The sequence below is a fragment of the Kogia breviceps genome, chromosome 2 (genome assembly GCF_026419965.1).
Source record: "Kogia breviceps isolate mKogBre1 chromosome 2, mKogBre1 haplotype 1, whole genome shotgun sequence".
NCBI lineage: Eukaryota > Metazoa > Chordata > Mammalia > Artiodactyla > Physeteridae > Kogia > Kogia breviceps.
Window position 1 is genome coordinate 106907232 of NC_081311.1, and position 27563 is coordinate 106934794.

Sequence of the window (27563 nt, forward strand, 5' to 3'; positions counted from 1 at the left end):
CATGGCCGCTGAGCCTGCGTGTCCGGAGCCTGTGCTGCGCAATGGGAGAGGCCACAACAGTGAGAGGCCCGCATACCGGAAAAAAAAAAAAAAAAAAAAAGGTACATACAGACTTTCAAGAATGAAACTACAGTGAAAACAATTGTGACAGCATCAATCAATTTGCAAGATTTTTCATTCATATTGAAATGTTAAAACCTCAGAATTATACAATCACTGCAAAATTGAGATAAAGGGAAAAAATTCTACTAAATTAAAGTTCACAACAAACAAGATGTGTCTCCTTCTGAAGCAATGATGTAAAATAAGGCTTGGATCTTCTATGTCAATTTAATCAAAAGTGAAGAGGGAACAAGATAGAAAGAGGGAAGAGTCTAGAAAGCCAAGCACATGCAAAGAGCAGGACACATCTCAGAAAAGACATGACAGGAACCTAAGCTTTAATATCTCTCTGATCTTTAGGCTCAGTATCAGCAGGGTGTGAATGCTAGGGTGGAGTTGTAAATGGCCTGGCCAAGCATTGAAGGAAGGCCCAACACAGAGCCAATCTGCGAAGACCAAGAGAGGTTTCTTTCCCTTGTCTTTTTTTGGTTCTCTTTTTGCTCTAGGAATTTAAGGACATCTTATCAAAGCATGAGCTGACCACAAGCTTAAGGAACAGACTGCAGAGAGCATATACAACAAAGAATAAGTCTTTAAAAATAGTTTGGAAAAGTCACTAAATAAGCAAATACAAAGCACACAAAGGAACAAGAACAAACCCAGAGAAGAAAGAATCTGATTACCAAAGTTACCACCATTATACTATTCAAAATGTCTAGTTTTCAACAAAAAAATTGAGGCATGCAAAGAAAAAAGAAAGTACAGCTCATTCCCATGAAAAAAAGAAATTAACAGAAACGTTCACTGGAAAAACATTGGACTTACTAGACAATGACTTTAAATCAACAGCCTTAAATATGATCAAAGAAATAAAGAAAATCATAGACTAAGAACTAAAGGGAACCAGGAGAACAATGACTGAACCAAAAGAGACTATCAATAAACATATAGAAATTATAATATGAAACCAAATAAAAATTCTAGACCTGAAAAGTACAGTAACTTTAATGAAAAATTCACTAGAGGGTCATATACCTGATAAGGGACTTGTATCCAAATATATAAATTACTCTATATGAATAGCGAACAAGCACTTGTAAAGATGTTCGGTGTCACTGGTCATTAGGAAAAGGCAAATCAAAACCACAATGAGATACCAATTCATCCTTACCAAGATGACTATAATTTTTTTTTTAAGTGGAAAATGTTGACAAGAAGGTGAAGATATTGGAACTCTTGTACATTGCTGGTTGGAATATAAAATGGTGCAGCTGCTGTGGAAAACAGTTTGGCAAATCTATAAAACGTTAACCATAGAATTAGCACGTCCCAACAATGCGACTCCTGTGTCTATACCCCAAAGAACTGAAAACAGGTTTTCAAGCAAATGCTTGTACACAAATGTTCATAACAGCATTATTTGCAATAGCCAAAAGGTAGAAACAACCCAAATGTCCATCAACAGACGGATGAATAAACAAAATGTTGTATATCCATACAATGGAATATTATATTCAGCCATAAAAAGAAATGATATACTGATACACAGTATAACATGAATGGACCTTGAAAACATACTAAGTGAAAGAAGTCAGACATAAAGGTCACATACTGTATGATGCCATTTACAAGAAAAATCTAGCACAGATAAACCCACAGAAACATGATGCAGAATAGTGGTTGCCAGGGGAATGGAGAGTGACTTCTTAATGTGCATAAGGTCTCCTCTGAGAGTGTGAAAATGTCTTAGAACAAGATAGAGGTGATGGCTGCACAACTCTGTGAATGTACTAAATGTCACCACAGTATACACTTTACAATGGTCAATTTTTATGTTATGTGAATTTCACCTCAATTTTTTTAAAAAATGAAGAGGCCTTTCTCTGCAAGATAGACTTTCAACCACCCAAACCAAAATATCTATTCATATGTTCTTTTATTTTTAAAAGAGAAACCAGAAACACCTGTTCCACAAAATAGAAAGTATTTTATCTTAGAGTAAAATAAATTGTTCACTTTTAGAAGTAACAATGTTATTTGTGGACATTATATGCCCCAATTTTTACAGTGGGCATACATGTGATCTTGTCTTGGGCATTTGATCTGTGGGTTAGCAAATGAACCTAAACTAGAGACCGGTCAGGCCCAAAAGCCAAAGTTTTTTCTCCATTCCTTTTCCAGGCCATCTACCTCTTTAACATTCAGGACTGCTCTATTCAGCGATTCTAAAGGGTTAAACATGATCTGGAAGCAATGAAAAGGTCCTTTAACACCAAAGATTTGATTATGTCTAGGGCTAGTGGGGGCAGTGGAGTATATACCCTGTGAATTTTAAGTATTTCCACCCTGACTTGAAATTTAAATGTATTTTAACACTTCTGTCTGTAAGTATTCTGGTTAAGTGATGTTTCCTGTGTGCTGCAGTCCTCAATAGAGTAGAACCCTTTTTGATGCCTGTAAGATTCCTGAGAACAAGAATATAACTTACTACCTTCTCACAAAGTTGTGGGATGTGAGAAAGAGTTCAAGTCCTGGCTCTACTGCTTGTTAGCTGGGTGACCTTTAATATCAAGTCACTTACCCTCTCAGCCTCAGTTTCCTCAACTGTAAAATGGAGATGATAACCAGACAAAGCTGATGGGAGAGGCTAATATAACACGATGCCAAAGGACTGTACAAATGTTAGTGCTTTATGCACAGTAGGTGTTAAGTTAATATTTGTAACTTATATAATGATCTTGTGGGTATAAGGCTAATCTTACCCTACATTGATTGAATTAAATCAGGCTCCTTAGAGAGGAAATTATGTCTCAGGGAACAAACTGAATCCTTGATATACTAGAATTTTTGTAATAAACTATGTTATAATACAGGTGTGTTGTACTTACTGCAAAATGCTACTAATGAAATATGCTAAATGAGAAGATAGTTAATCGTTCCTTTTCCAGAAGAAAAATGAATTCTCTTCCACTATTTGAGGTTCTTCAGTAAGCCACATCTTTCAGTGCTTGCAGCATTCCCTGAAAATGTGAAAAAGTTAATGCAGCCCAGCAGATGAGCAGTTTATTTCTTTTCCCTGGCAGGAATATTAATTACTATTATTATCAGCTCAGTAAGTCTTTGACTTCATAGGGAGTGTGTGCAGCTGGCTTTGGGAAGGAAAATACACACTGGGGCAGTGTTGGTATGGAGAAATCAATCAGGATTATCCACTGATTTCCTGCCTAATAAAGGAAGCCAGTGGCTGTTGAAAAGGTATAATTTTAGGACCCTAGAAGAGGCAGCCACGCTACCTAAAATGCCTACCATTAGAATTATTCCTTTGGGTTTAATAGAGTCTTTAGAAAGGTCCTACTAAAATGTAGATGTTGTCAAATATTACAGTAGCACAGATGTCCTTAAAAATTGGTTCATTATTATGGTCAATCCCAAGGGAACAGAATCCTGGATCACAGACAAGAAGGAAGAAAGTTCTAGCTTTTGGGAGGCCAGGAACAGGTATGTTACTTGGGAGCCTGAGATGTCACAAGAGTCTTGGGTATACCAGGGAGCTTGGATCAGTGGGAAATGAGGCAACAGTCATCCAAGGCCATATGCTATGCTTCCTTAACCAGGACTCTGCATCCATTTAAATCACAATCAATTTGCAATTAAAACAGGTGGTAGAAATAGCAATACAAAAAGTATTTTTAGGACTTTGCTCATGGTGCAGTGGTTAAGAATCTGCCTGCCAATGCAGGGGACACGAGTTTGAGCCCTGGTCCAGGAAGATCCAACATGCCGCAGAGCAGCTAAGCCCGTGCACCACAACTACGGGGCCTGTGTGCCACAACTACTGAACCCCACGGGCCTAGAGCCTGTGCTCCGCAACTAGAGAAGCCACCGCAATGAGAAGCCTGCACACCGAAATGAAGAATAGGCCCCACTCGCCGCAACTAGAGAAAGCCCGCGTGCAGCAACAGACCCAACGCAGCCAAAAATAAGTAATAAAAATAAATTTATTTTTTAAAAAAATTTTAACTCAATAAGTGTTTATTAAGCATCTATCAAGTAGGGACTGGTATCAAGTGATGGAGTATGTGACCTTCATTCTATAGGACCGTTTGCCTCTTAAGGAATCTCTTCTCCCCACCCGTTCCCTGCTACTATCCCTTCTCTGAACAATAAATGCAGTTAACAAGAACTTCACTTCCAGTTTTTTTATGCCTACTTCCCTCTCCCTTAAGAAATCACTAGCAAGTTAGAAATGGTCAAAAGTTTATCAGAAGGTATCAATAAAAGGTATATAGATAGATAACAGGTATGAAAAATTTACAAACCAGATTATCACAAGTGGATAATTAACCTCCTATGGAGAGGAGTTGTGAACAGTAGCTATTAAATAATAATTAAATACTGGCAAACTATAAGTTTGGTGTTCTACAATAGGCTTTCAAACTCAAGTTAGGCAGAACAGGGAAGTGTCTTAACCAGGAAGAATGAATTGCAGAGGAGCGGTTTTCATTTCGGCTTTAAAATCGTTTGCTTTCTTCTCATTAGAACAGAACAGACCCCTCCCCACTTAAAATGTATTTATATCTGAGAAGGCCGTAATACTGTGAATGGAAGAATCCTGACTAGAAAGAAAAATCATTTTCTAGGTTTCAATTTCATGTTAATGTGCTTGACAAATGTAATATAAGCATGGGACTTTTAAAAATTATGTTGTGTTTTGGAATTGTAAACAACTTTTAGCAAGAGGTGTAGAAATAAGGACAAATGAACCTCCAGAGAATACCAAGCAGGCAGTTCAGAATGAGATCAGCTGTTGGCACAGATGTGAGGAGACATAACTTTGGGTCTTTAGGGCTTCTACCAGCAGGTGTATTTGCTTGGTTTTAATGCAGTACATGAATACAGGAATCTAGAGATAGAGTTGTGAGTCGATCATGGCCTTCCTCTAAGTTTTATTATATACTTCCCCACATTATTTCATGTAAATGTATTAATAAAACCTAGGGAAATCCTTTTTTTCTAGTAGAAATCAAAGTGTCATTTATCCTCAGCTCAAATTGAGAGCATTTATACATTTAATATTTCAGGCCTAGTAACAATCAGACTTTCCTCTTTTGTACATTCAAGCCTTCATTCCTTCAACACACAAAGCCACTCTCAGGTTGATCATAAGCATAGGTCAAAGTTTTATTTCAAACAAAGAGGCTTTCTGAAAATCCCAATTCAAAGATTCTATCTTGGCAAAGACATTTTATGGGAAAAATGGTTAGACAATTATTGTTAGACTGGATTTTAAAAAAGAAGATGACTATCTAGTTAAGGACAACTAGTCTTTTTGCATTATTGGTTAAAGTTCTTGACTAGTTTCAAGACTAATAGCCAATTAAGCTGGTTTCCTAGGAGGGGCTTTGAAGCTCATTAAAGTCTATCAAAAAATTGCTCAAGTATTTTATCAAGAATGCTAACCTATGTTTGGTGACATGTTGACTAGACTTGTGGTGATCATTTCACAGCATATACAAATATCAAACCATTATGTTATACAGCTGAAACTAATATAATATGGTATGTCAATTATACCTCAATTAAAAAGTATAGGTTTAAATGCTTCTATTAGGAAAAGAAGAAATGTGTAAAATCAATGATTTATGATTCCATTTTAAGAAACTAGACGGGGAGAAAAGTAAACTAAAAAAGTAAGCAGACAAAAAGAAAGAAAAAATAGAGATAAGAGCCAAAATCAAAGAACAGAAACAAGACAAGAGAGACACACTCATATACAGTTCCACATCAGCAATAATTGTCATATCTAGTGCCCAGATCTTGGTTTCTAGATACTTTCTACTACAAGAAAGCTGGGGTGCTTGGAGAAAAGGCTGATTCCAGAGCAGTGAAAGCACAAAATGAGATGGAACAACTTTTTGTGCCTGAGAGTAAGGAAGTACTCAAAAAATCGTGCGGAAAAAGCACAAGGACACAGGAGTCAAGTTGAAGGGGTTCACACGGATCAAATCTGAGATGATCTGGTCATCAAAATAAACAATGATAGTAATAGATTATAATCCATTGAATAAAGTCTAGAATGATATAAATAAATAAATATACTATATATATGAATAAACAAATGAACATATATAATTATATACATAAATGTATATACGATACAATCTCTTCCTTATAATTAGTATAGAAAAAAGAGTAAGAAAATCATTATTGAATGATAAAACCAGTGGGTAAAAGTTTGATAAGGAACAAGATATTTATTTGATCTTAAAGTGTCTCCCTACAAATTACTTATTAATCATGAAGGAAAAAACAGCCTTTATAGGAAAGAAACCTGGTGGGTCCCCACTTAACTAAATGATCAAACATCACCAATATTGGGACAAACTGGTAACATGTACCCCTGATATGATGCAGTGAAAAAGATATAACATCACTTCTGTAAAATTTCTACCCCAAATGCATAATTTGTATGTAATCATGAGGAAAGATCAAAAAAACACAAACTGACATTCTATAAAATTCTATAAAATAGAATAGAGGGACATTCTGTAAAATAACTGACTGTAGTCTTCTTCAAAAATATCCAAGTCAAGAGTGACCAAAAAAAAAAAAAAAAAAAAAATTACCTGTTCCAAATTAAGGGAAACTTCAGAGACATGATAACTAAATTTAATGTGATTACCAACTGGATCTTGGACCAGAAATAAATAACTAGCTATGAAGCACACTGTTGGGATAACTGACAAAAGTTTGAGTATGGACTGGTGATATTATATATATGTGTGTGTATATATATATATATATATGTGCGTGTGTGTGTGTATATAATAACATTGATATAATGTTATATATATATCAACTTATAAATTTTCTGATTTTAAGAACTGTACTATGGTTATATAAGAAAATATCTTTTTTCTTAGGAATAAACTCTAATTTATTTAGGAGTAAGGGGCCATAATGTCTCCAACTTGCATACAGTTCAGAAAAATGTGGGTTTCTGTATAGATACACAAATATCTATACAGAGAAAATAATAAAGAAAAGGGGGCAAAATATAAACAATTGGTGAATCTGGGTAAAGGTTATATGGCAGATCCCTGAATTAGCCTGCAACATTTCTCTCTGTCTAATCATTTGAAATTCTGTCAAAATAAAAAGTTCCCCACCACATTAATTAATCAATTAATCAATTAAAAATAGGAGTTTGGGGCTGGATAGGACATTCCAACCAGAGGAAAAACCTAGTAAAGTGAGAAAATTATAAAGATTTTGGTATAACTGGAACATAGTGTGACTCATTCAGGATTCCAGCAGGAAATAAGATGGCATACCTGAATTGAGAAAACTAGAGAAAAAAATTAATAAATGGATTATTTACAAAGATATGGAAAACTCCATTACCATTCCGGACCAAAAGACAGAGAGGGCTCTGTGAAAAGGGCCTGCTAACAGGAGCCAAGATTTTTAGTTGGAGCCAAGTTGATGACTCCAAAGGGAGGGATCTGGGGCATAAACACTTTCCTCCATTCTCTAATCTCCTGCCTATGTTGCCCACTAGTTAAATCCAACTAGAAACCTGAGGTCAAGGGAGCCTGTTGTACAGTACAGACAGGTCAGCTTCCAGGGGACAAACAGGAGTAAAAAAAGATATCCAGAGAGCAAGTGGATAGGATGTGAGGGGGTGAGGGAGGAGAGTAAGAGAATGCAAAAGTGAGAACAAGAGAATGAGAATGAACATGATGTTGCATAAATATGAAGATGAGGACTTCAACATTAGATAACATGTTGCGTTTTAATTGCCTGTAAGGCAGCCAAGTGGAAGTGTCCATCAGGTAGCCATATACCCAGGACTTGAGGCTTAGGAGCTAGATCTTTCTTTATAGATGAGACTGCCCAAGTGGCACAAATAGAGTGATAATCAAAGACGAGAGAAACCCAAGCTAAGAGATATGTGTAGTCAACACTTAACATTTTTTCACCATTCATCTACATTTTCATCCTGTGCATCTGTTTTTCTCTCCATCACTCCACTGAAAGTACACTTAATAAGGCTGCCAAATCCAACAGAGACTCTTTAGTCCTTATCTTTTTCATCCTCTTCTAAAGCACTACTTATCAAACACTTTCTCCTTCAAATATCTCTCATTGCATTTTTTTCTAATACCACTTTTTTCTGTCTCTCCTTCTCTGCCTCACTGGCTTTCTCTGCCTGTGGACATTCTCCCTCTGTCTTGCATTCCTGCAAGCATTCCACCACCAGTGTTGATGTTCCCTATGGCTCTAGCCTTAGCCCTCAGCAAAAACTATGGAGGCCAGTAGGCAGTAGAAGACATATTTAAAGCTCACACACACACAAAAACCTGTACGTCAAAAACTCTATATCCAGGGCTTCCCTGGTGGTGCAGTGGTTAAGAATCCGCCTGCCAATGCAGGGGACACTAGTTCGAGCCCTGGTCCGGGAAGATCCCACATGCCGTGAAGCAACTAAGCCCGTGCAACACAACTACTGAACCTGCACTCTAGAGCCCGTGAGCCACAACTACTGAAGCCCGTGCGCCTAGAGCCCATGCTCCACAACAAGAGAAGCCACCGCAGTGAGAAGCCCGCGCACTGCAACAAAGAGTAGCCCCCGCTCACCGCAACTAGAGAAAGCCCATGCACAGCAACGAAGACTCAATGCAGCCAAAAATAAATAAATAAATTTATAAAAAACAAAACAAAAACACTCTATATCCAGCAAAACTATCCTCCAAGAATAAGGAGAAATGAAGCTATTCTCAAATAAACAAAAACCAAGAGAATTCAATGCTAGTAGACTTGCCATACAAGAAATGCTAGAGGATGTCCTTCAGACTGAAATGAAATGACACTAGACAGAGAAGAAATCACAAGGGAAATTAGAAAATATTTAATACAAATATAATATAAAACAAAACATTCCAAAACTCATGAAATGCAGCTAAAGCAGTGCTTAGTAGGAAATTTATAGTTCTAAAATGCCTATATTGGAAAAGAAGAAAGATCTCAAATCAATAGCCTATATGTCCACCTTAAGAAACTAGAAAAAGAAGAGTAAGCTAAACCCAAAATAAGCATAAGAAAGGAAATAGCAGATACTAAAGCAGTTATAAAAGAAATTGAGAACAGAAAAACAATAAGAAAATCAATAAAATCAAAACTTGGATCTTTGAGAAGATCAAGAAAATTAGCAAACCTTTAGCTAGACTGACCAAGAAATAAAGAGAGGATTCAATTGTTAAAATTAGAAATGAAAGAGGAAGATATTACTAGAGACCTTACAGAAATAAAAAGAATTATAAGAAAAAATGAGCAACTGTGTGCTAACAAATTTGATAACCTAAATGAAATGAAGAAATTCCTAGAAAGACTACAGAAACTGACTCAAGATGAAATAGAAAATCTAAATAAACTTATAATAAGTAAAGAGACTGAATCAGTGATTTTAAAACTTACACAAAGAAAAGCCCAGGACTAGATGGTTTTACTGCTGAATTGTATCAAATTTTTTAAAAAGAATTACAACCAATCCTTCACAAACTCTTCAAAAAAGTACAAAAGAAAGCAACACTTCTTAGTTTATTCTATTAGGCCAGCATACTCCAAAACCAGAAAAAGAAATCACAAGAAAACTACAGACCAATATCCCTTATGAATATATATGTGAATTTCCTCAACAATATTTATTAAATTGAATCTAGCAACACATAATAAGAATTATACACCATGATCGATTGAGATTTATCCCACAGATGAAAGATTGTTTCAACACAAAAAAATCAGTCAATACACCAATACACCATATTAATAAAGGACAAAAACTACATGATCATCTCAATAAATGCAGGAAAAGCACTCGACAAACTGATAGTCTTTCACGATGAAAACACTCAAAAAGGAGTATAAAGAAACTTCCTCAACCTGATAAAGAACATCTATGAAAAACCCACAACTAATATCAGCCTAATGGTAAAAGATTGAAGGTTCTGCTCTTACCACTTATATTCAACATTGTACTGGAGATTGTAGCCAGGGAAATTAAGCAAGAAAAATAAATAAAAGGCATAAAAATTGGAAAGGAAGAAGCAAAATTATTTGCAGAAGACATGACTCTATACACAAAATCCTAGAGAATCCACAAATAAACCTTCAGGGCTAATAAACAGATTCAGTAAGGTTGTAGGATAAATATACAAAATATATACAACACATACAAGACAAATATACAAAAATTACCTGTATTTCTATATACTAGCATTGAATAATCCATAAATGAAATTGAGGAGACAATTCCATTTACAATGGCATCAAGAAGAATAAAATACTTGGGAGTAAATTCAACTAAAGAAGTGTAAGATTTGGACACTAAATTACAAAACATTGTTGAAGAAAATTAAAGAAGACCTAAATAAATAAAAGACATCCCATATTCATTGGTTGGAAAATTTAATATTGTTAAACGGCAATACTTCTCACATTGATCTACAGATTCAATGCAATCCCTATCAAAAATCCAGGGTTTTCGTGTTTGTTTTTTGTTTTTGCAGGAATTGACAAGCTGATCCTAAAATTCATATGGAAATGCAAGGGACCCAGAATGGCCAAAATGATTTTGAAAAAGAAGAACAAAATTGGAGGACTCACAGTCTCAATTTCAAAATTTTCTACACAGATACACACAGTAATCAAAACTGAGGTAGTGGCTTAAGGACAGACATAAAAAATAATGTAGTTTGAACAAAGGTACCAATACAATTCAATGAAGAAAGAATAGTCTCTTCAATGTATTATAGTGGGATAACAATATCCACATACAGAAAAATAATAATAATAAAGTTGGATCTCTTCTTTATACACAAAAGTTAACTCAAAATGGACCAAAGACCTAAAGGGAAAAGCTTAAACTACAAACTCGTAGAAGAAAACATAATTGTAAATCTTCGTGACCTCTTAGGCAATAATGTCTTGCATATGACACCAAAACCACAAGCAACTAAAGAAAATAGATTAAATTCATCAAAATTTAAAAATTTATGCTTCAAAAGATACAACCAATGAAGTAAAAAGACAGCCCACAGAATGAGGAAAATAGTTGTAAATCATACGTCTAATAAGTCTCTAGTATTTGGAAAATATACAGAACTCTTACAACTCAACAATAAAAAGGAAACACATGGGCTTGAATAGACACAAAGGATATAAATAGATATTTCTCCAAAGACATACAAATGGCCAATAAGCACATGGAAAGATGTTCAATGTAATTAGTCATTATAGAAATGCAAATCAAAATCAGAGTGAGATGCCACTTTGCACCCACCATGATAGCCATCATCAAAAAGATGAATAATGACAAGTGTTGGTGAGGATTTGGAGAAATTGGGACCATCATACATTGCTGTTGGGAATGTAGAATGCTGCAGCCACTGTGAAAAATAGTTTCTCAAAATGTTAAACACGGACTTACCATATGATCCAGCAACTCCACTCCTAGGTATATACACAGCAGAAGTGAAAACGTTTTCATACAAAAACTTCTCTGTATACAATTGTTCAGAGAAACAATATCATAACACCCAAAAAGTAGAAACAACCCACATGTCCATCATCTGATGAATGGATAAACAACAATGTGGTATATCTATACAATGGAATATTTGGCCCAGAAAGGAATGAAGTACTGATTCAGGCTACAACATGGATAAACCTTGAAAACAATACACTAAGAGAAAAGAAGGCAACATACTGTTTGATTCCATTCATATGAAATGTCAGAAGAGGCAATTCCATGGACCTCCTTTACAGAAGGTAAATTATTGTTTTCCAGGGGCTGGAAGGAGGTAACAAGGAGTGCCTGCTAATGAGTATGGGGTTTACTTTGGGGTGATAAAAATGTTCTGGAATTAGATAGTGGGAATGATTACACAAATTCATGAATATACAAAAACCCACTGAACTGTACACTTTTAAAGGGTGAATTTTATGGTATGTGAATTGTATCTCAAAAAAAGAAGAGAGGGGATCTCCTACACCCCTGAATCCTAGTCTTCATTTGTGGAGACAACTAATGTTACTTGTTTCTTGGCTACCATTCGTGAAATAGACTTTATACATACAAACATATATTTGTGTGTCTATAGGTCCCTTAGTAGAAACAGAAGTATGAGCATAGCAGATACACTGTCCTAGACTTTGTTTTCCCCCCTTCACGATATAACTTCAAGATCATTCCTCTTTTTAAAATTTTTTTATTGAAGTACAGTTGATTTACAATGTCGTGTTACTTTCTGCTGTACAGCAAAGTGAGTCAGTTATACATACACATATATCCATTCTTTTTAGATTCTATTCCCATATAGGCTATTACAGAGTATTGAACAGAGTTCCCTGTACTATACAGTAGGTTCTTATTATTTTATATATAGTAGTATGTATATGTCAATCCCAATCTCCCAGTTTATCCCTTCCCTCTCTTTCCCCCTTGATAACCATGTTTGTTTTCTATATCTGTGACTCAACTTCTGTTTTGTAAATAGGTTCATTTGTACCATTTTTTAAGATTCCACATATGTGATATCATATGCTATTTGAATTAACTTTAGTAAATTCCATATGACAGTTATTATATTCTATTTTCTCAATTACAAGATCATGTCTTTTCTCTTATTAATCAATTTTTTTATTGGAGTACAGTTGATTTACAATGTTGTTTTAGTTTCTGCTGTACAAGATCATTCCTCTTAATAATATAACTTGGTGATTATTTCATTACAGCATATGCAAGTATCCTTCATTCCTTTTTATTTTTGGATATGCTACAATTTAGTGTGATAGTCTTTTGCTACTACAAGTGTTGCAGTTAACTTCCTTGATGTATTTCCATTACATGCATATGGGTGGGATACTTTCTAGAAGTAAAATTTCTGGTTGAAAATATGTTCTTATTCTGATAGATGGATCGATTATTGATTCTTGATTTAATGTCTCTCTTACTAGATTATGAGTTTCCGAAGGAGAGGGAACATTTCTATTTTTTTCCCCCAAATTTGTTCATTTATCACTGTATACTATTCCATTACAAAAATATATCATATTCTTATTCATTGTACTTTTAAAAAAATATAGTTGATTTACAATGTTATATTCATTTCAGGTATACAACATAGTGATTTGATACATTTCTATACATTACAAATGAATCACCACAATAAGTCTAGTAATCATCTGTCACCATACAAAGTTGTGTTTTTTTGGCTGCTTCTGCTCTGGGACTTGGAGCAAGCGAGTTTTTGCACCTGCCCTTTAAGGATGGAGTCTCAGTTTCCAGCCTCTAGCTCTCCTAAACGTAACACCCACTGGTTTTCAAAGCCAGATATTTTGGGTGCTTGTCTTCCCAGTGCAGGACCACCAGGCTGGTGAACTCAGTGTGGGACTTGGACTCCTTGATCCTCAGGAAGAACCTCCACAGTTGCGATTTTCTTCCTGCTTATGGGTCACCATGCCAGGAATGTGGGTCTTGACAGTCCATGTCTCCACCTCCCTACCTGTCAAGTTGTAGTTCTTCCTTTATATCTTTAGTTATGGAAAAAAATCTTTTCTGCTAGCCATCAGGTCATTCTCAGAGACAGTTGGCCTGTAAGTAGTTGTAATTTAGGTGTGACAGGAGGTGAGCTCAGGATCTTCCTACTCTGCTATCTTGATCTTTCTCTATCCCCATTTCTGTTTTGTTGACCAGAGCAATCTAGATTTTAGCACATTGCTTGACATAGTGCTTTACTTATTTGTAGACAGACAAGCCTGTGTGCTTTATTGTACAAAGTGTCAAATAGAAATTCAAAGCTACATCATTAAAAAGCAAACAACAATCTAGTTTATAGAGATGGTGATTGTTTGGGGGCGGTTGGTTGGTTTTTGTTTGTTTGTTTCTTTTCTTTTCATCCAGTTGTTTGTTTTTTATGTTTTCCTTTTAAACTTCAGTATATTTTCAAAAATTGTGCAGGTCAACCGCAATGCATCATTTTAAGAAATATAGAATCCTTAATTTCATCTGAAGACATCAGCATGTTTTATTAAATAAACGCCTGCTTCTTATATTTGAGTATTCTGCATTTCAGTTACTTAAAAAAAAACAAGGGAGGATGGGGGTTGATTTTCAGCTTTAAGAGACCTAATAGCGGCACCTGCTGGAGATAATGTCAGAATAAATTTTGAAGCCATTAAATCTTAAAAATTTTAGATCAGTTTGTTTCTATTAATCAGGAAGAAATTTGTTATTTTACCATAGGAGTGCTTGTAATATGTAAGTACAATTAAGTTTACAAGAGGTTCTTTGATGTTCTACAAAATTAGAGATAAAAGTGTTTTTTCTTTTTTCAGGATAAAGTCATTTTGGGAACCGATTACCCCTTTCCATTAGGTGAGCTGGAACCTGGGAAACTGATAGAATCCATGGAAGAATTTGATGCAGAAACAAAGGTATGTGCCTTTTACTTCATGATCTTCTTCCTGAATTTTCCTGCTCTAATTGTGTTTGGTTTCAGAGCACTTTGCTATGTGATAGCAAAGAACAGAGAAATCGTTACACTTAATATTCCTAGAACTGTTACTTGATCTCCAGAAATAGCTGACCTATTAAAGGGCAAAGGAAAGTTAAAATGCTGAAAGTCAATCTAGTACAACTAAATTCATAAAGCCAAGAAAGAGAACGGTAAAGAAGCACATTATAATAATATATTTAGATTTGCATGTTAGATGGATAAGAGAAATGTCTAAATTTTTCCTTTAATATTTCTGTTACAAATCTACCAATCTCAAAAGTTGTAATGATTCTAGTTATTTGGATATTGAGACTAAAGTCTTGATTAACAGAACTCAAGGATCCAGAACCCTCAAGTAACTGGATGTTTATTTTTCTTTTAATATTTGGCTTTTCGAGTGGCTAAACGTGCCTTAATGCTACCACTTTCATTCTGCCCCTCAGGCTCCTGAACGAAAACGAGGTTAAAATGAGACTCAGTGTCCCCAGACTTCCTCTCTTTTGCCATCCCCTTCCCATCCACACCCACCCCCAACAAAACAAGTTCTTCCTAATACTTCACTGCCAATCACTACCAGGGGACAGGGATGGCCAAAAATGAAAACATAGGGATATATAAATTCTTAACAAATCTTACAAAAGTTTTAGTCATAGTCCTTTTGTATAAGTCTTGGCTTTCTTCTAAACTAGAATCCAAAATTTCTCTTCAACTCTAATTCTCTGCTTTAATTTTTAAGGATATATTAGCTCATCACATCTTCTCAGTAGGCTTGAAGTACATGAACAGATGCCAACAAGGGTCCTTTTTCTTTTTTTAAGATTTATTAATTATTTATTTTATTTAGTTTTGGCTGCGTAGGGTCTTATTGTGGCACTAAGGATCTTCATTGAGGCATATGGGATCTTTTGTTGTGGCACACGAGCTTTTCCTTGTGGTGTACAGGGCTTTTCTCTAGTTGTGGCGCACAGGCTCCAGGGCGCGTGGGCTCTGCAGTTGTGGCGTGAAGGTTCCAGAGCACGTGGGCTCTGTAGTTTGCGGCACACAGGCTCTCTAGTTGAGGCACACGAGCTCAGTAGTTGTGGTGCGTAGGCTTAACTGCCCAACGGCATGTGGGATCTTAGCTCCTTGACCAGGGATCGAACCTGCGTCCTCTGCATTGTAAGGTGGATTCTTTACCACTGGACCACCAGGGAAGTCCCAAGGGTCCATTTTGACATAGACTAGTTGCAAGTTATTGACTGGGAGACCTCAGACTGCTTTTCAACAGGAAGTTTCTCTTTTGGCACTTACTCACCTTAAGGCACTAAAAGTCTTGAATTGTTAAATACATACTTATTAAAGTAGTAAGCAATACTACTTTTTTTTTACTTTTTATATCAAAGGTTAAGAAAAGAAAAACTTTCTATAACATTAACCAAAATTAAACTGAAACCAGATTACCCCAAGTATCCTGATTAAGACTTTAATGGAGTAATAATTATTATTACATGCCTTTTGTTATTTAATTTTATGTGCTTATCACTTTCAAGTTTTCAGAAAATCTTGAATAGAAATTTTATATTGTCACAAATTCATGATATTCTGTATAAGGTTACTCATTATAATATTGTCTGTAATAAAACTAAAAACAATCTACAGGGGAATAAATAAATAATAACATATCCATACAATGGATTCTATACAGCCATAAAAAATATTAAGAATCGATTTCTAAGATATATTGTTAAGCAAGGTGCAAAAACTGCATATAGTATACTTCCATTTGTGTATGGTATACTATCCATTTGTGAAAAAAATTATAAGCCTACATATAAGTACCTGCATATATATTCATATAATATTTCTGGAAGAAAGACAAGAAACTGATAACTCTGGAAAGAAAAAGTAGTGGTTGGGTAGCACTAGTGAAAGGAAATGTACATTTTTATACCTTTTGAATTTTTAGCCACATGAAGGTAAAATTTCACTAAAAAATTTTAAATGAAATAAATAAATCCATTTGATGAGTACAACCAGCCTGGGAGATAGTCAGGCAAATGCATTCCACCATGTAGATGCAGAGGAGAAAAACGAGACTTGCAGGTTGAGTGATTTGCAAAAAGGGATATAACTGCTGGATTACAGCACATGGACCCAACCCCAAATCTCTGGACTCCAGGATAAGGTTTCCATCCAACACACCAAAATGTATCTCCTTCAAAGGATACTCAGTACCAACCTATTTTATTATTTTTATTTATTTATTCATTTTTGGCTGCGTTGGGTGTTCGTTGCTGCGTGCCAGCTTTCTCTAGTGGCGGCGAGCGGGGGCTACTCTTCGTTGCGGTGTGCGGGCTTCTCATTGCACTGGCTTCTCTTGTTGTGGCTCGCAGGCTCTAGGGCACAGGCTCAGTAGTTGTGGTGCATGGGCTTAGCTGCTCTGCAGCATGTGGGATCCCCCGGGACCAGGGCTTGAACCCACATCTCCTGCACTGGCAGGCAGATTCCCAACCACTGCGCCACCAGGGAAGCCCCCCAACCTATTTTTTTAAAATAAATTTATTTATATATTTTTGGCTGCCTTGGGTCTTCGTTGCTGCGCGCGGGCTTTCTCTAGTTGTGGCAAGCAGGGGCTACTCTTTGTTGTGGTGCTCGGGCTTCTCATTGCAGTGGCTTCTCTTGTTGCGGAGCACGGGCTCTAGGCACACGGGCTTCAGTAGTTGTGGCACGCGGACTCAGTAGTTGTGGCACACAGTCTTAGTTGCTCTGCGACATGTGGGATCTTCCCGGACCAGGGCTCAAACCCGTGTCCCCTGCATTGGCAGGCGGATTCTTAACCACTGCACCACCAGGAAAGCCCCACCCAACCTATTTTAAAAAGCAAATCGTTTCTCACAGCAGCAACAGTCACTTCTGAATCTTCCTTTAGAGGAGGATGGCTCAAGTGTGAATCTGGGAAGAACCTTAAAAGGTCCCTGCCTCAAATTACCCACTCTGCAAGGCTGTGTGAGAACCCTGAAGTGGTCATGATATATAGATACACACTAATGGTACGGATATTACACGACACCATACATGTTTCCTTCCACCCTCAGTTACGTACCTGCCTTTTGCAAGCGGGATATATATCAATTAGGGTATCACAAAATTACCCCTCAAATCACAGGAGTTCTTTCTGTGGAGATGATCTGATCTATAGCTGGGGAGAAAGTGAAAAAAAACTCGGCAGTCTTTTTCTCATGTGAAATTTATAAATGTACATACTTGTACAATTTTCTGAGACTCTTCATCTGTATCACTTTTCTTGCTCCCAAAGAGCTTACTTTTTATTCAGGGCCATGTGAAAGGACAACACATATACCGAGAAGGTGGTAGGTGGCTAGATGACTTCTGGGCCCTCTTTCCAACTCTCTTATCTTACAGACCTAAAACTCACTGGAGGGTCCTGTAAAAAGAAAGTCATTTTCCTAAGAGGGTTTTTCCTGTTGTAATTCTCCTCCCCTCCTCCCACAACCAGGTTTCAAACTTAGATTTCAAATAGAGGACAAAGGGGGAACTGAAGGCAGTTAAAAGGTACAAACTTCCAGTTACAAGATAAATAAGTACTAGGGTTGTAATGTACAACATAATAAATATAATTAATGCTGCTAAATGTTATATATGAAAGTTATTAAGAGACTAAATCCTAAGAGTTCTCATTCCAAGGAAAAAAATATTTTTTTCTATTTCTTTAATGTATCTATACGAGATGATGGATGTTCACTAAACTTATTGTGGTGATCATTTCATGATGTACATAAGTCAAATCATTATGTGGAACACCTTAAACTTATACAGTGTTCTATATCAATTATACCTCAATAAAACTGGAAGAAAAAAAAGAACTTCATTCCTTTGGGGCCTGAATATTCCATTTATGTATGTATCATATTTAAAAATCTATTCACCTGTTGATGTATGCTTAGGTTGTTTCCATCTTTTGGCTGCTGTGAATCATGCTGCTATGAACATTCGCATACAAGTATCCGAGTCCCTGTTTTTAATTCTTTTGGCTATATAACTAGGAGTGGAATTGTTGGGTCATATAATTCTGTTTTAAATATATTTAAACTTATTCTATTATTTTATATAAAAAGCATTTGCAGACATCTTTCACTAGGAACTGTTATAAAAATAAGCATAAAACAAATATACATTTTATACATTACTTATAAATACACTTTACATGTTTCAAAATTCAAAAAAATCATTTTTTTTGTCCAAGATTGTCAACATATTTGAGAAGTAGGGAAAATAATAAAAGCACAAATATACCACACACCATTTATATTCTTGCTTTTAAAAGACTGTTCAATACAAATATATGAATATAATTTGAAAAACAGTGGGGTGAAACATGGGTCAAGAGATTGTTTAACCTGCTAATATTCTTCTCACACTGGGGAACAGAGTTTTTAAAAACCTGATGAAGACACTTAATAAGTACTTTAAAACAACCATTAAATAATGCTTTAAAATAAAATCTTTTCTTTTTCAGGATAAACTCAAAGCTGGCAATGCTCTAAAATTTTTGGGTCTTGAGAGAAAACAATTTGAATGACTGAATTTACTACAAAGGCAAATTTCAAGAAGATATTTTAGTTTTGTTTTTAAATATGTATCAGATATGTATCACTAAAATCCTACTTTAAACACTTTTATCTAGAAATAGTATATCCTAAATTGTTCATAACAAAAATGACTTGTGCTTTTATTCAGAAAAGCAGTACATTATTTCATATGCAAATCAAAAATAATTTTCCCAGTGCCTTTTAAATTAATGTCAGAAATAAAAAGCAAAATGTCATTAATGATTTATATGGAAAAAATAACAGATTCATCCCAGAGGGTTCAGGTAGGTTCTACTTTGAGCGAATATATGTTAATAGGGCCCAAATAAACTGTTTTTATTCACTTTAACACCTTCTATTAGCCCAGAAGTGGGCTGGGAGTGCTTTAGGCTCCAAAAAAATAAATGATATACATATTCCATAACGTCTAGGAGCTTATAGCCCAATTAAGGAGGCAAGATACATGTTAATGGAATAACTAAGCAATAAAACATGCGTGTCACAGAAGTTTCAGTAAGAAAAATTCATTTGGATTCAAACTTTGGACAGATCTTCACAGAAGCTGGAACTTGGGCTGAGTCTATAAGGATGGATAGGGCATGTTTAGGTTTGGAAGATAGGAAATAGATAGGAAGGCAAAACTATGTTCCCATATGAATGAGAACTTAGCTACTCTGGAGAAAAGTTTCAGTATGTAATTTACTTTTACGAGAAGCTCTTTTAATTTAAAATACAGAGCAGAATGTTTAAGGAAGGCTGTAGAGACTGAGCAGTGCAATACCAGGGTAGCCTTGTTCTACTCACTTCATTTCTGGTCATCCCACTTGGACTGCTGAAAATGAACTTGGTCCTGAGAAGGGTGATGAACGTCTGTGGTTCATGTTCCTCTGGCTGAATTCTAAAATCAAATATAATTTTTCTAAATTACCCTCTTGCTTCAGATTCATTCATACTTCTTTTCCCTTCCATGAGTCCAGAAAATCAAGTTGAGTACTGGCATGTGATTTGTACTGATTTAATTTTTGCTAAACTACACCCATCCCATTATTTTTTCTTCATTTATTTAGTCTGTAACTCCATCTCCTTCTTGCCACTCCTGTTGCTTTCTAGGACTCTACCCAGCCACCACTCTGTTACTCCAATCTGCCTAAAAAGAAAACCAAAGTTGTGCAAAACAGCAACATGAAGCATGTGTTATTATTTTTTTCCTTCCCCATTCTTTGCGGAAAATATGTTTTTTTTCAAATAATATATATTTGAGCACTGTTAACACAGTGTTTAATGATTGTGTTATTATGAAAAGTAACTTGATCATCTCATTCAGTATCACAGATCTATAGATACATAGCTTAAATAGATACTGGGTATATTCTCAGTCACAGAGTATTTATATGATGTGCCAGTACTGTAGGACAGTTCCAGAAACTGGGGATGTAGAAGTTAACAAAAAGGATAAAATTCCTTCTCTGATGAAGCCTACAATCTGGAGGGTAAGAAACATAAATAAATGAAGGAGGACAAAGCAAGGAGGTATGGAGAGTGAGAGGGAGGGAGGAAGGAAGGGAGGGGGGGAGGGAAGGAAGTAAGAGAGGGAATTCTTCTCATACTGATAAACATTATGCAGAAATTAAAACAAGGAAATGTATAGAGTGACTAGGGGAAGGATGGGAGATAAAACAGTAAGCTGTGAGACCAGAGAACATCGCTTTAAAGAGGACTTTGAACTAAGACTCGACCAATAGAAAGAAAGAGCCATGGAGAAGAGTCTTGCGGGTAAAGGCTGGTGCAGCAAAGGCTCTGAGGCAGAAAAGAGCTGTGGCAGAGCTTGTGAGCAAGGGGGAGAGAAGTAGGGACAAAGTGGAAAACCTGGCCAGATAAGCAGGCCAAGGTCAAGAGTTTAGATTTTCATATTAAGTTTTATAGGAAGCCATGGGAGTTTTAAAAATAGGTTTGTGACATGCTCTGACTTAGGTTAAAAAAAGAAAGCCACATTAGCAGCTGTGTAGAGAATTATTTAAAGGGGTCAAGAATGGTACTAGGGAGACTAGGCAAGAAATGATGGTGACTTGGGCAAGAGTAGTAGAAAGGGGATGGTGAGATGAGGTTGTAGGGAGAAGCAACAGCACTTGATAAATGTGAGGACAAGGGGAGATGGTAAGGAAAGAAATCAAGGTTGATACCCAGGTGTCTGTCTGTATGTGTGCGTGCACCACAGTTTGTTCAGTCAGTCTCCCACATTCGAACATTACATGTAATTTCCAATATTTTGCAGTTACAAACAACACTGCAATAAAATTAGGTTCATTTCTTACAGCATACATAAGGACAACTCCAACTTCGATCTGATCAAAGATTTAACTCTAAGATAAAATGAAACTATGCAGATGCAAGAAAAAATGAGAAAATTCCTCTTTAATCCGAACGTAAAGAAGGGCTTTCTTTCCCTTTTTCTAAAATTTATTTATTTTATTTATTTATTTTTGGTTGCTTTGGGTCTTCATTGCTGCACGCGGGCTTTCTCTAGTTGCAGTGAGCAGGGGCTACTCTTCGTTGCGGTTCGGGGGCTTCTCATTGCAGTGCCTTCTCTTGTTGTGGAGCATGGGCTCTAGGGGCGTGGGTTTTAGTAGTCGTGGCACGCAGGCTCAGTAGTTGTGGCTTGCGGGCTCTAGAGTGCAGGCACAGTAGTTGTGGCACATGGGCTTAATTACTCGGAGGCATGTGGGATCTACCTGGACCAGGGCTCGAACCGTGTCCCCTGCATTGGCAGGCAGATTCCTAACCATTGCGCCACCAAGGAAGCCCCAGAAGGGCTTTCTAATGATGTCTTTTCTGTGCAATAACTCTGGGGACATTTAGCCTCTGAGATGTAGCTAAAGTTATTAAACTCATCCATACCTTAGACACAGATGCCTTGACTCCTAGTTTTTTTCACTAGAGCAGCTGAGCAGACTTATTTTACCATCATGAGGAAGATTGGGAAAAACAGATTTAGGAAGAAAGAGAATCAATAGTTCTACTGTTGGACCTGTTATATTTCAGATGTGTCTTAGACATTTAGGTAGGAATGTCCAGTAAGCAGTTAGGTATATTACTCTGGAGACTTCAAGAGTGAAGCTGCAGAGAGGCCATCAGTGTACAAAAGGTATTTAAAGAAATAAGACTGGATGAAATCACTGAGAGAAAAAGTAGAGCAGAGAACCAAAAGAACCCAGAACAAACTCCTGGAATTCAGCAGCATTTGGAAGTTTGATGGAGGTAGCCAGCATTGAAAACTGAGCAGTGCCAAGTAAGGTACCAGAAAAATGTGGTATTCAGAAGTAAGGGGGAGACAATGTTTCAACAAGTCCTAACAGCTTTAGGCATTTAAAAAAACAAAACAAAACAAAACTACAGTACTATGGTACTTTACAGAATCATATGCCCCCAATATAACTCAATCCTTTTATCCCAAAATTTTATCCCAATCCTTTTATCCCCAAATTCCACTTCCTATAGTCCCAACTCTGATTAATGGCATCACCCAGCCACCAAAATTCTCTCCTTCACCCGTATCAAACCTGACATTAACTCTGAAAGATTCTGCCATTTTAACATATATCTTTCACTTCTTATCTATTCTTTCTTCCCTAATGCTCCCAACTAAATTCAGGTCCTCAAGTCTCAGCAGGACTATTGAAATAATCTCTTATGTATACCCCTGCCTCTTGGCTTAGTCTGGTACAATCCATCTTCCACACTGTGGCCAGAGAAAATTTTCCGAAGTATGTATCTGATCATATTGCTTTCTCTCTCTCTTTCTCTCTCCTTCAAAATTCCTCAGGACCTAAATTGATGGTTTCTAGGCTTTGGGATTTCATTAATCAGTAACTCCCCCTTTGAAAAACTGTGCTGATATCTCTAATAGAACATACTTCTCATTTTGGATGTAGCTGCTATCCCCCCACTGGCCTGGGACTTCCTTGACAGCCACAAACTATGACTTCATTCACTTATGCACTCATTCACATACATCCAACAATATTTATTGAGGGTCTATTATGTGCCAAGAACCACACTAGGTCCTGGGATGATGTAAGTAAAAACAAACACAGTTCCTGTCCTCAACTGTGCTTATAATCTAGTTTGGGAGACATGTATCAAATAAGCAACAAATTAATATAAAACATCTACCATCACAAGAGCTATGAAGGAGAAGCACTTAGTGTATAGAGAGCTTAAAATAAGGGATTTGAGCCAATCAGAGTTGGGGAGAGAATTTTCAGAAGTGTTGCTTGACCTGGAATCTGAAGAGCAGACAAGAGCTAAAAGGTAGAGAGGCAAAGAAGAGAGTGAAGAATATCTGAGACAGAGGAATAAGAAATAAGACCATGGTAAGAAATAAGACCACTGGGGCTGGAGGTGAGAAAGCAAGACATTCTTGGTACAAAGTGACAAGATCACGTAGGGCCATACGACGGTTGAGGAATTTTATCTATCAAAAAGCAATGAGGTTTTTGGGCTTCCCTGATGGCACAGTGGTTAAGAATCCGCCTGCCAATGCAGGGGACACAGGTTCGAGCCCTGGTCCAAGAAGATCCCATATGCTGTGGAAAAACTAAGCCCGTGTGCCACAACTACTGAAGCCGCCCGCCTAGAGCCCGGGCTCCACAACAAGAGAAACCATCACAATGAGAAGCCCACGCACCACAATGAAGAGTAGCTCCCTGTCGCCGCAACTAAAACAAAGCCTGTGTGCAGCAACGAGGACCCAACACAGCCAAAATTAAAATAAATAAATAAATTTAAATTTTAAAAATAAAGTTAAAAAAAAAAAGCAATCAGGTTTTCAATTAGGAGATGACATAACTAGGGCTGAATTTTGAAAAGACTCTTCTGGCCCTAAAACAATACTGCTCATACCCAGAATCTCAAAAATCTCTCAGGAAAATCACTTTTTCAGGCTTTTCTTGCCCGTGTTTTCTACTACAAGTACTACTCCAAAACATATTCCTGGGGGGAAAAAAAAATCCCACCACCATCAGATTCCAAAGGACAACCATGCATAGTTATCCAAGTACTTCTCTTCACTGTATTCTACCCTTCCCCATATTTTCAATCTCCCCTAAAAAGGAAGTTAGCTCTACTTCAATTTATATTACCCAACCAGAAAACTTAAACCTATATTGATGTAAAAAAATGATACAAATGAACTTAGTTACAAAACAGAAAAAAACTCACAGACACAGAAAACAAAATTATAGTTACCAAAAGGGAAAGGGGGGTGGGGGGAGAGATAAATTAGGAGCTTGGGATTGACATATACACACTACTATGTAGAAAACAGATAACCAACAAGAACCTACTGCATAGCACAGGGAGCTAAACTCAATATTTTGTAATAACCTATAACGGAAAAGAATCTGTAAAGGAATACATACGTGTGTGTATGTGTGTATGCATGTGTGTGTGTGTGTGACTGTACCACTGTTCTGTACATCTGAAAGTAACCAACTAACAAACTAATCAACTATACTTCAATTAATAAAAAGTATATTTGAGATTGGTTCAAGATGGCGGAGTAGAAGGACGAGCTCACTCCCTCTTGTGAGAACACCGGAATCACAACTAACTGCTGAACAATCATCAACAGGAAGACACTGGAACTCACCAAAAAAGAAACCACACATCCAAAGACAAAGGAGAAGCCACAATGAAACAGTAGGAGGGGCGCAATCACAATAAAATCAAATCCCGTAACTGCTGGGTGGGTGACTCACAAACTAGAGAACACTTATACCACAAAAGTCCACCCACTGGAGTGAAGGTTCTGAGCCCCACGTCAGGCTTCCAAACCCGGGGGTCTGTCAACGGGAGGAGGAATTCGTAGAGAATCAAACTTTGAAGGCTAGCGGGATTTGACTACAGGACTGGGAGAAACAGAGACTCCACTCTTGGAAGGCACACACAAAGTAGTGTGCGCATCAGGACCCAGGGGAAGGAGCAGTGACCCCACAAGAGACTGAAACAGACCTACCGGCTACTGTTGGAGAGTCTACTGCAGGGGCGGGGGGTGGCTGTGTGTCACCATGAGGAGGACACTTGCAGCAGAAGTTCTGGGAAGAACTCCTTGGCTTGAGCCCTCCCAGAGTCCGCCATTAGCCCCAGCAAAAAGCCCAGGGAGGCTCCAGTGTTGGGTTGCCTCAGGCCAAACAACCAACAGGGAGGGAACCCAGCCCCACTCATCAGCAGACTGAGCAGATTAAAGTTTTACTGAGCTCTGCCCACCAAAGCAACAGCCAGCTCTACCCACCACCAGTCCCTCCCATCAGGAAACTTGTGCAAGCCTCGCAGATAGCCTCATCCACCAGAGGGCAGACAGCAGAAGCAAGAACTACAATCCTGCCGCCTGTGGAACAAAAACCACATTCACAGAAAGATAGACAAGATGAAAAGGCAGAGGGCTATGTACCAGACGAAGGAACAAGATAAAACCCCAGAAAAACAACCAAATGAAGTGGAGATAGGCAACCTTCCAGAAAAAGAATTCAGAATAATGATAATGAAGATGATCCAGGACCTCAGAAAAACAATGGAGACAAAGATCGAGAAGATGCAAGAAATGTTTAACAGAGACCTAGAAGAATTAAAGAACAAACAAACAGAGATGAACAATACAATAACTGAAATGAAAACTGCAGTAGAAGGAATCAATAGCAGAATAACTGAGGCAGAAGAACAGATAAGTGACCTGGAAGACAGAATGATGGAATTCACTGCTGCAGAAGAGAATAAAGAAAAAAGAATGAAAAGAAATGAAGACAGCCTAAGAAACCTCTGGGACAACATTAAACACAACAACATTCACATTATAGGGGTCCCAGAAGGAAAAGAGAGAGACAAAAGACCGAGAAAATATTTGAAGAGATTATAGTTGAAAACTTCCCTAACATGGGAAAGGAAATAGCTACCCAAGTCCAGGAAGTACAGAGAGATCCATACAGGATAAATCCAAGGTAAAACACACTGAGACATATAGTAACCAAACTGGCAAATATTAAAGACAAAGAAAAATTATTGAAAGCAGCAAGGGAAAAAATGACAAATAACATACAAGGGAACTTTCATAAGGTCAACAGCTGATTTCTCTGCAGAAACTCTACAAGCCAGAAAGGAGTGGCATGATATACTTAAAGTGATGAAAGGGAAGAAGCTACAACCAAGATTACTCTACCGGCAAGATCTCATTCAGATTCGATGGAGAAATCAAGAGCTTTACAGAGAAGCAAAAGCTAAGAGAATTCAGCAGCACCAAACCAGCTCTACAACAAATGTTAAAGGAACTGCTCTAAGTGGGAAACACAAGAAGAAAAGGACCTACAAAAACAAACCCAAAACAAATAAGAAAATGGTCATAGGAACATACATATCGATGATTACCTTAAACGTGAACGGATTAAATGCTCCAACCAAAACACAGAGGCTTGCTGAATGGATACAAAAATAAGACCCATATATATGCTGTCTACAAGAGACCCACTTCAGACCTAGGGACACATTCAGACTGAAAGTGAGGGGATGGAAAAAGATATTCCATGCAAATGGAAATCAAAAGAAAGCTGGAGTAGCAATGCTCATATAAGATAAAATAGAGTTTAAAATAAAGAATGTTACAAGAGACAAGGAAGGACACTGCGTAATGATCAAGGGATCGAGCCAAGAAAAAGATATAACAATTATAAATATATATGCACCCAACATAGGAGCACCTCAATACATAAGGCAACTGCTAACAGCTATAAAAGAGGAAAGCGACAGTAACACATTAATAGTGGGGGACTTTAGGGCTTCCCTGGTGGCGCAGTGGTTGAGAGTCCGCCTGCTGATGCAGGGGACGCGGGTTCGTGTCCCGGTCCGTGAAGATCCCACGTGCCGCGGAGCGGCTTGGCCCGTGAGCCATGGCCGCTGAGCCTGCACGTCCGGAGCCTGCGCTCTGCAACGGGAGAGGCCACGACAGTGAGAGGCCCGCGTACCACAAAAAAAAAAAAAAAAAAATAGTGGGGGACTTTAACACCTCACTTACACCAATGGACAGATCATCCAAACAGAAAATTAATAAGGAAACACAAGCTTTAAATGACACAATAAACCAGATAGATTTCACTGATATTTATAGGACATTCCATCCAAAACCAGCAGATTACACTTTCTCCTCAAGTGTGCACGGAACATTCTCCAGGATAGATCACATCCCAGGTCACAAATCAAGCCTCAGTAAATTTAAGAAAACTGAAATCATATCAAGCATCTTTTCTGACCACAACGCTATGACATTAGA

General features: G+C 37.3%; 1 protein-coding gene and 1 long non-coding RNA gene across 4 annotated transcripts in view; one reads left to right on the plus strand and one right to left on the minus strand.

The window, feature by feature from the left end:
• Positions 1 to 19239, plus strand: part of ACMSD (aminocarboxymuconate semialdehyde decarboxylase) — a 63257-nt gene extending 44018 nt beyond the window's left edge. For both annotated transcript variants that reach the window (XM_059053695.1, XM_059053696.1), the window contains 2 exons: positions 14500 to 14598; positions 19177 to 19239. In XM_059053695.1, coding sequence (XP_058909678.1) covers positions 14500 to 14598; positions 19177 to 19239 — 162 coding nt within the window. The remainder of the gene's footprint in view (positions 1 to 14499; positions 14599 to 19176) is intronic.
• Positions 1 to 27563, minus strand: part of LOC131750781 (uncharacterized) — a 127635-nt gene that overhangs the window by 87478 nt on the left and 12594 nt on the right. Inside the window, exon 1 of one of the 2 annotated variants that reach the window (XR_010839102.1) lies at positions 2991 to 3061. The exons of the other annotated variant lie outside the window; for it this stretch is intronic. This is a non-coding gene — a long non-coding RNA (uncharacterized lncRNA). Of the gene's footprint in view, positions 1 to 2990; positions 3062 to 27563 lie in introns of those variants that run through there. 2 annotated transcript variants of the gene reach the window in all.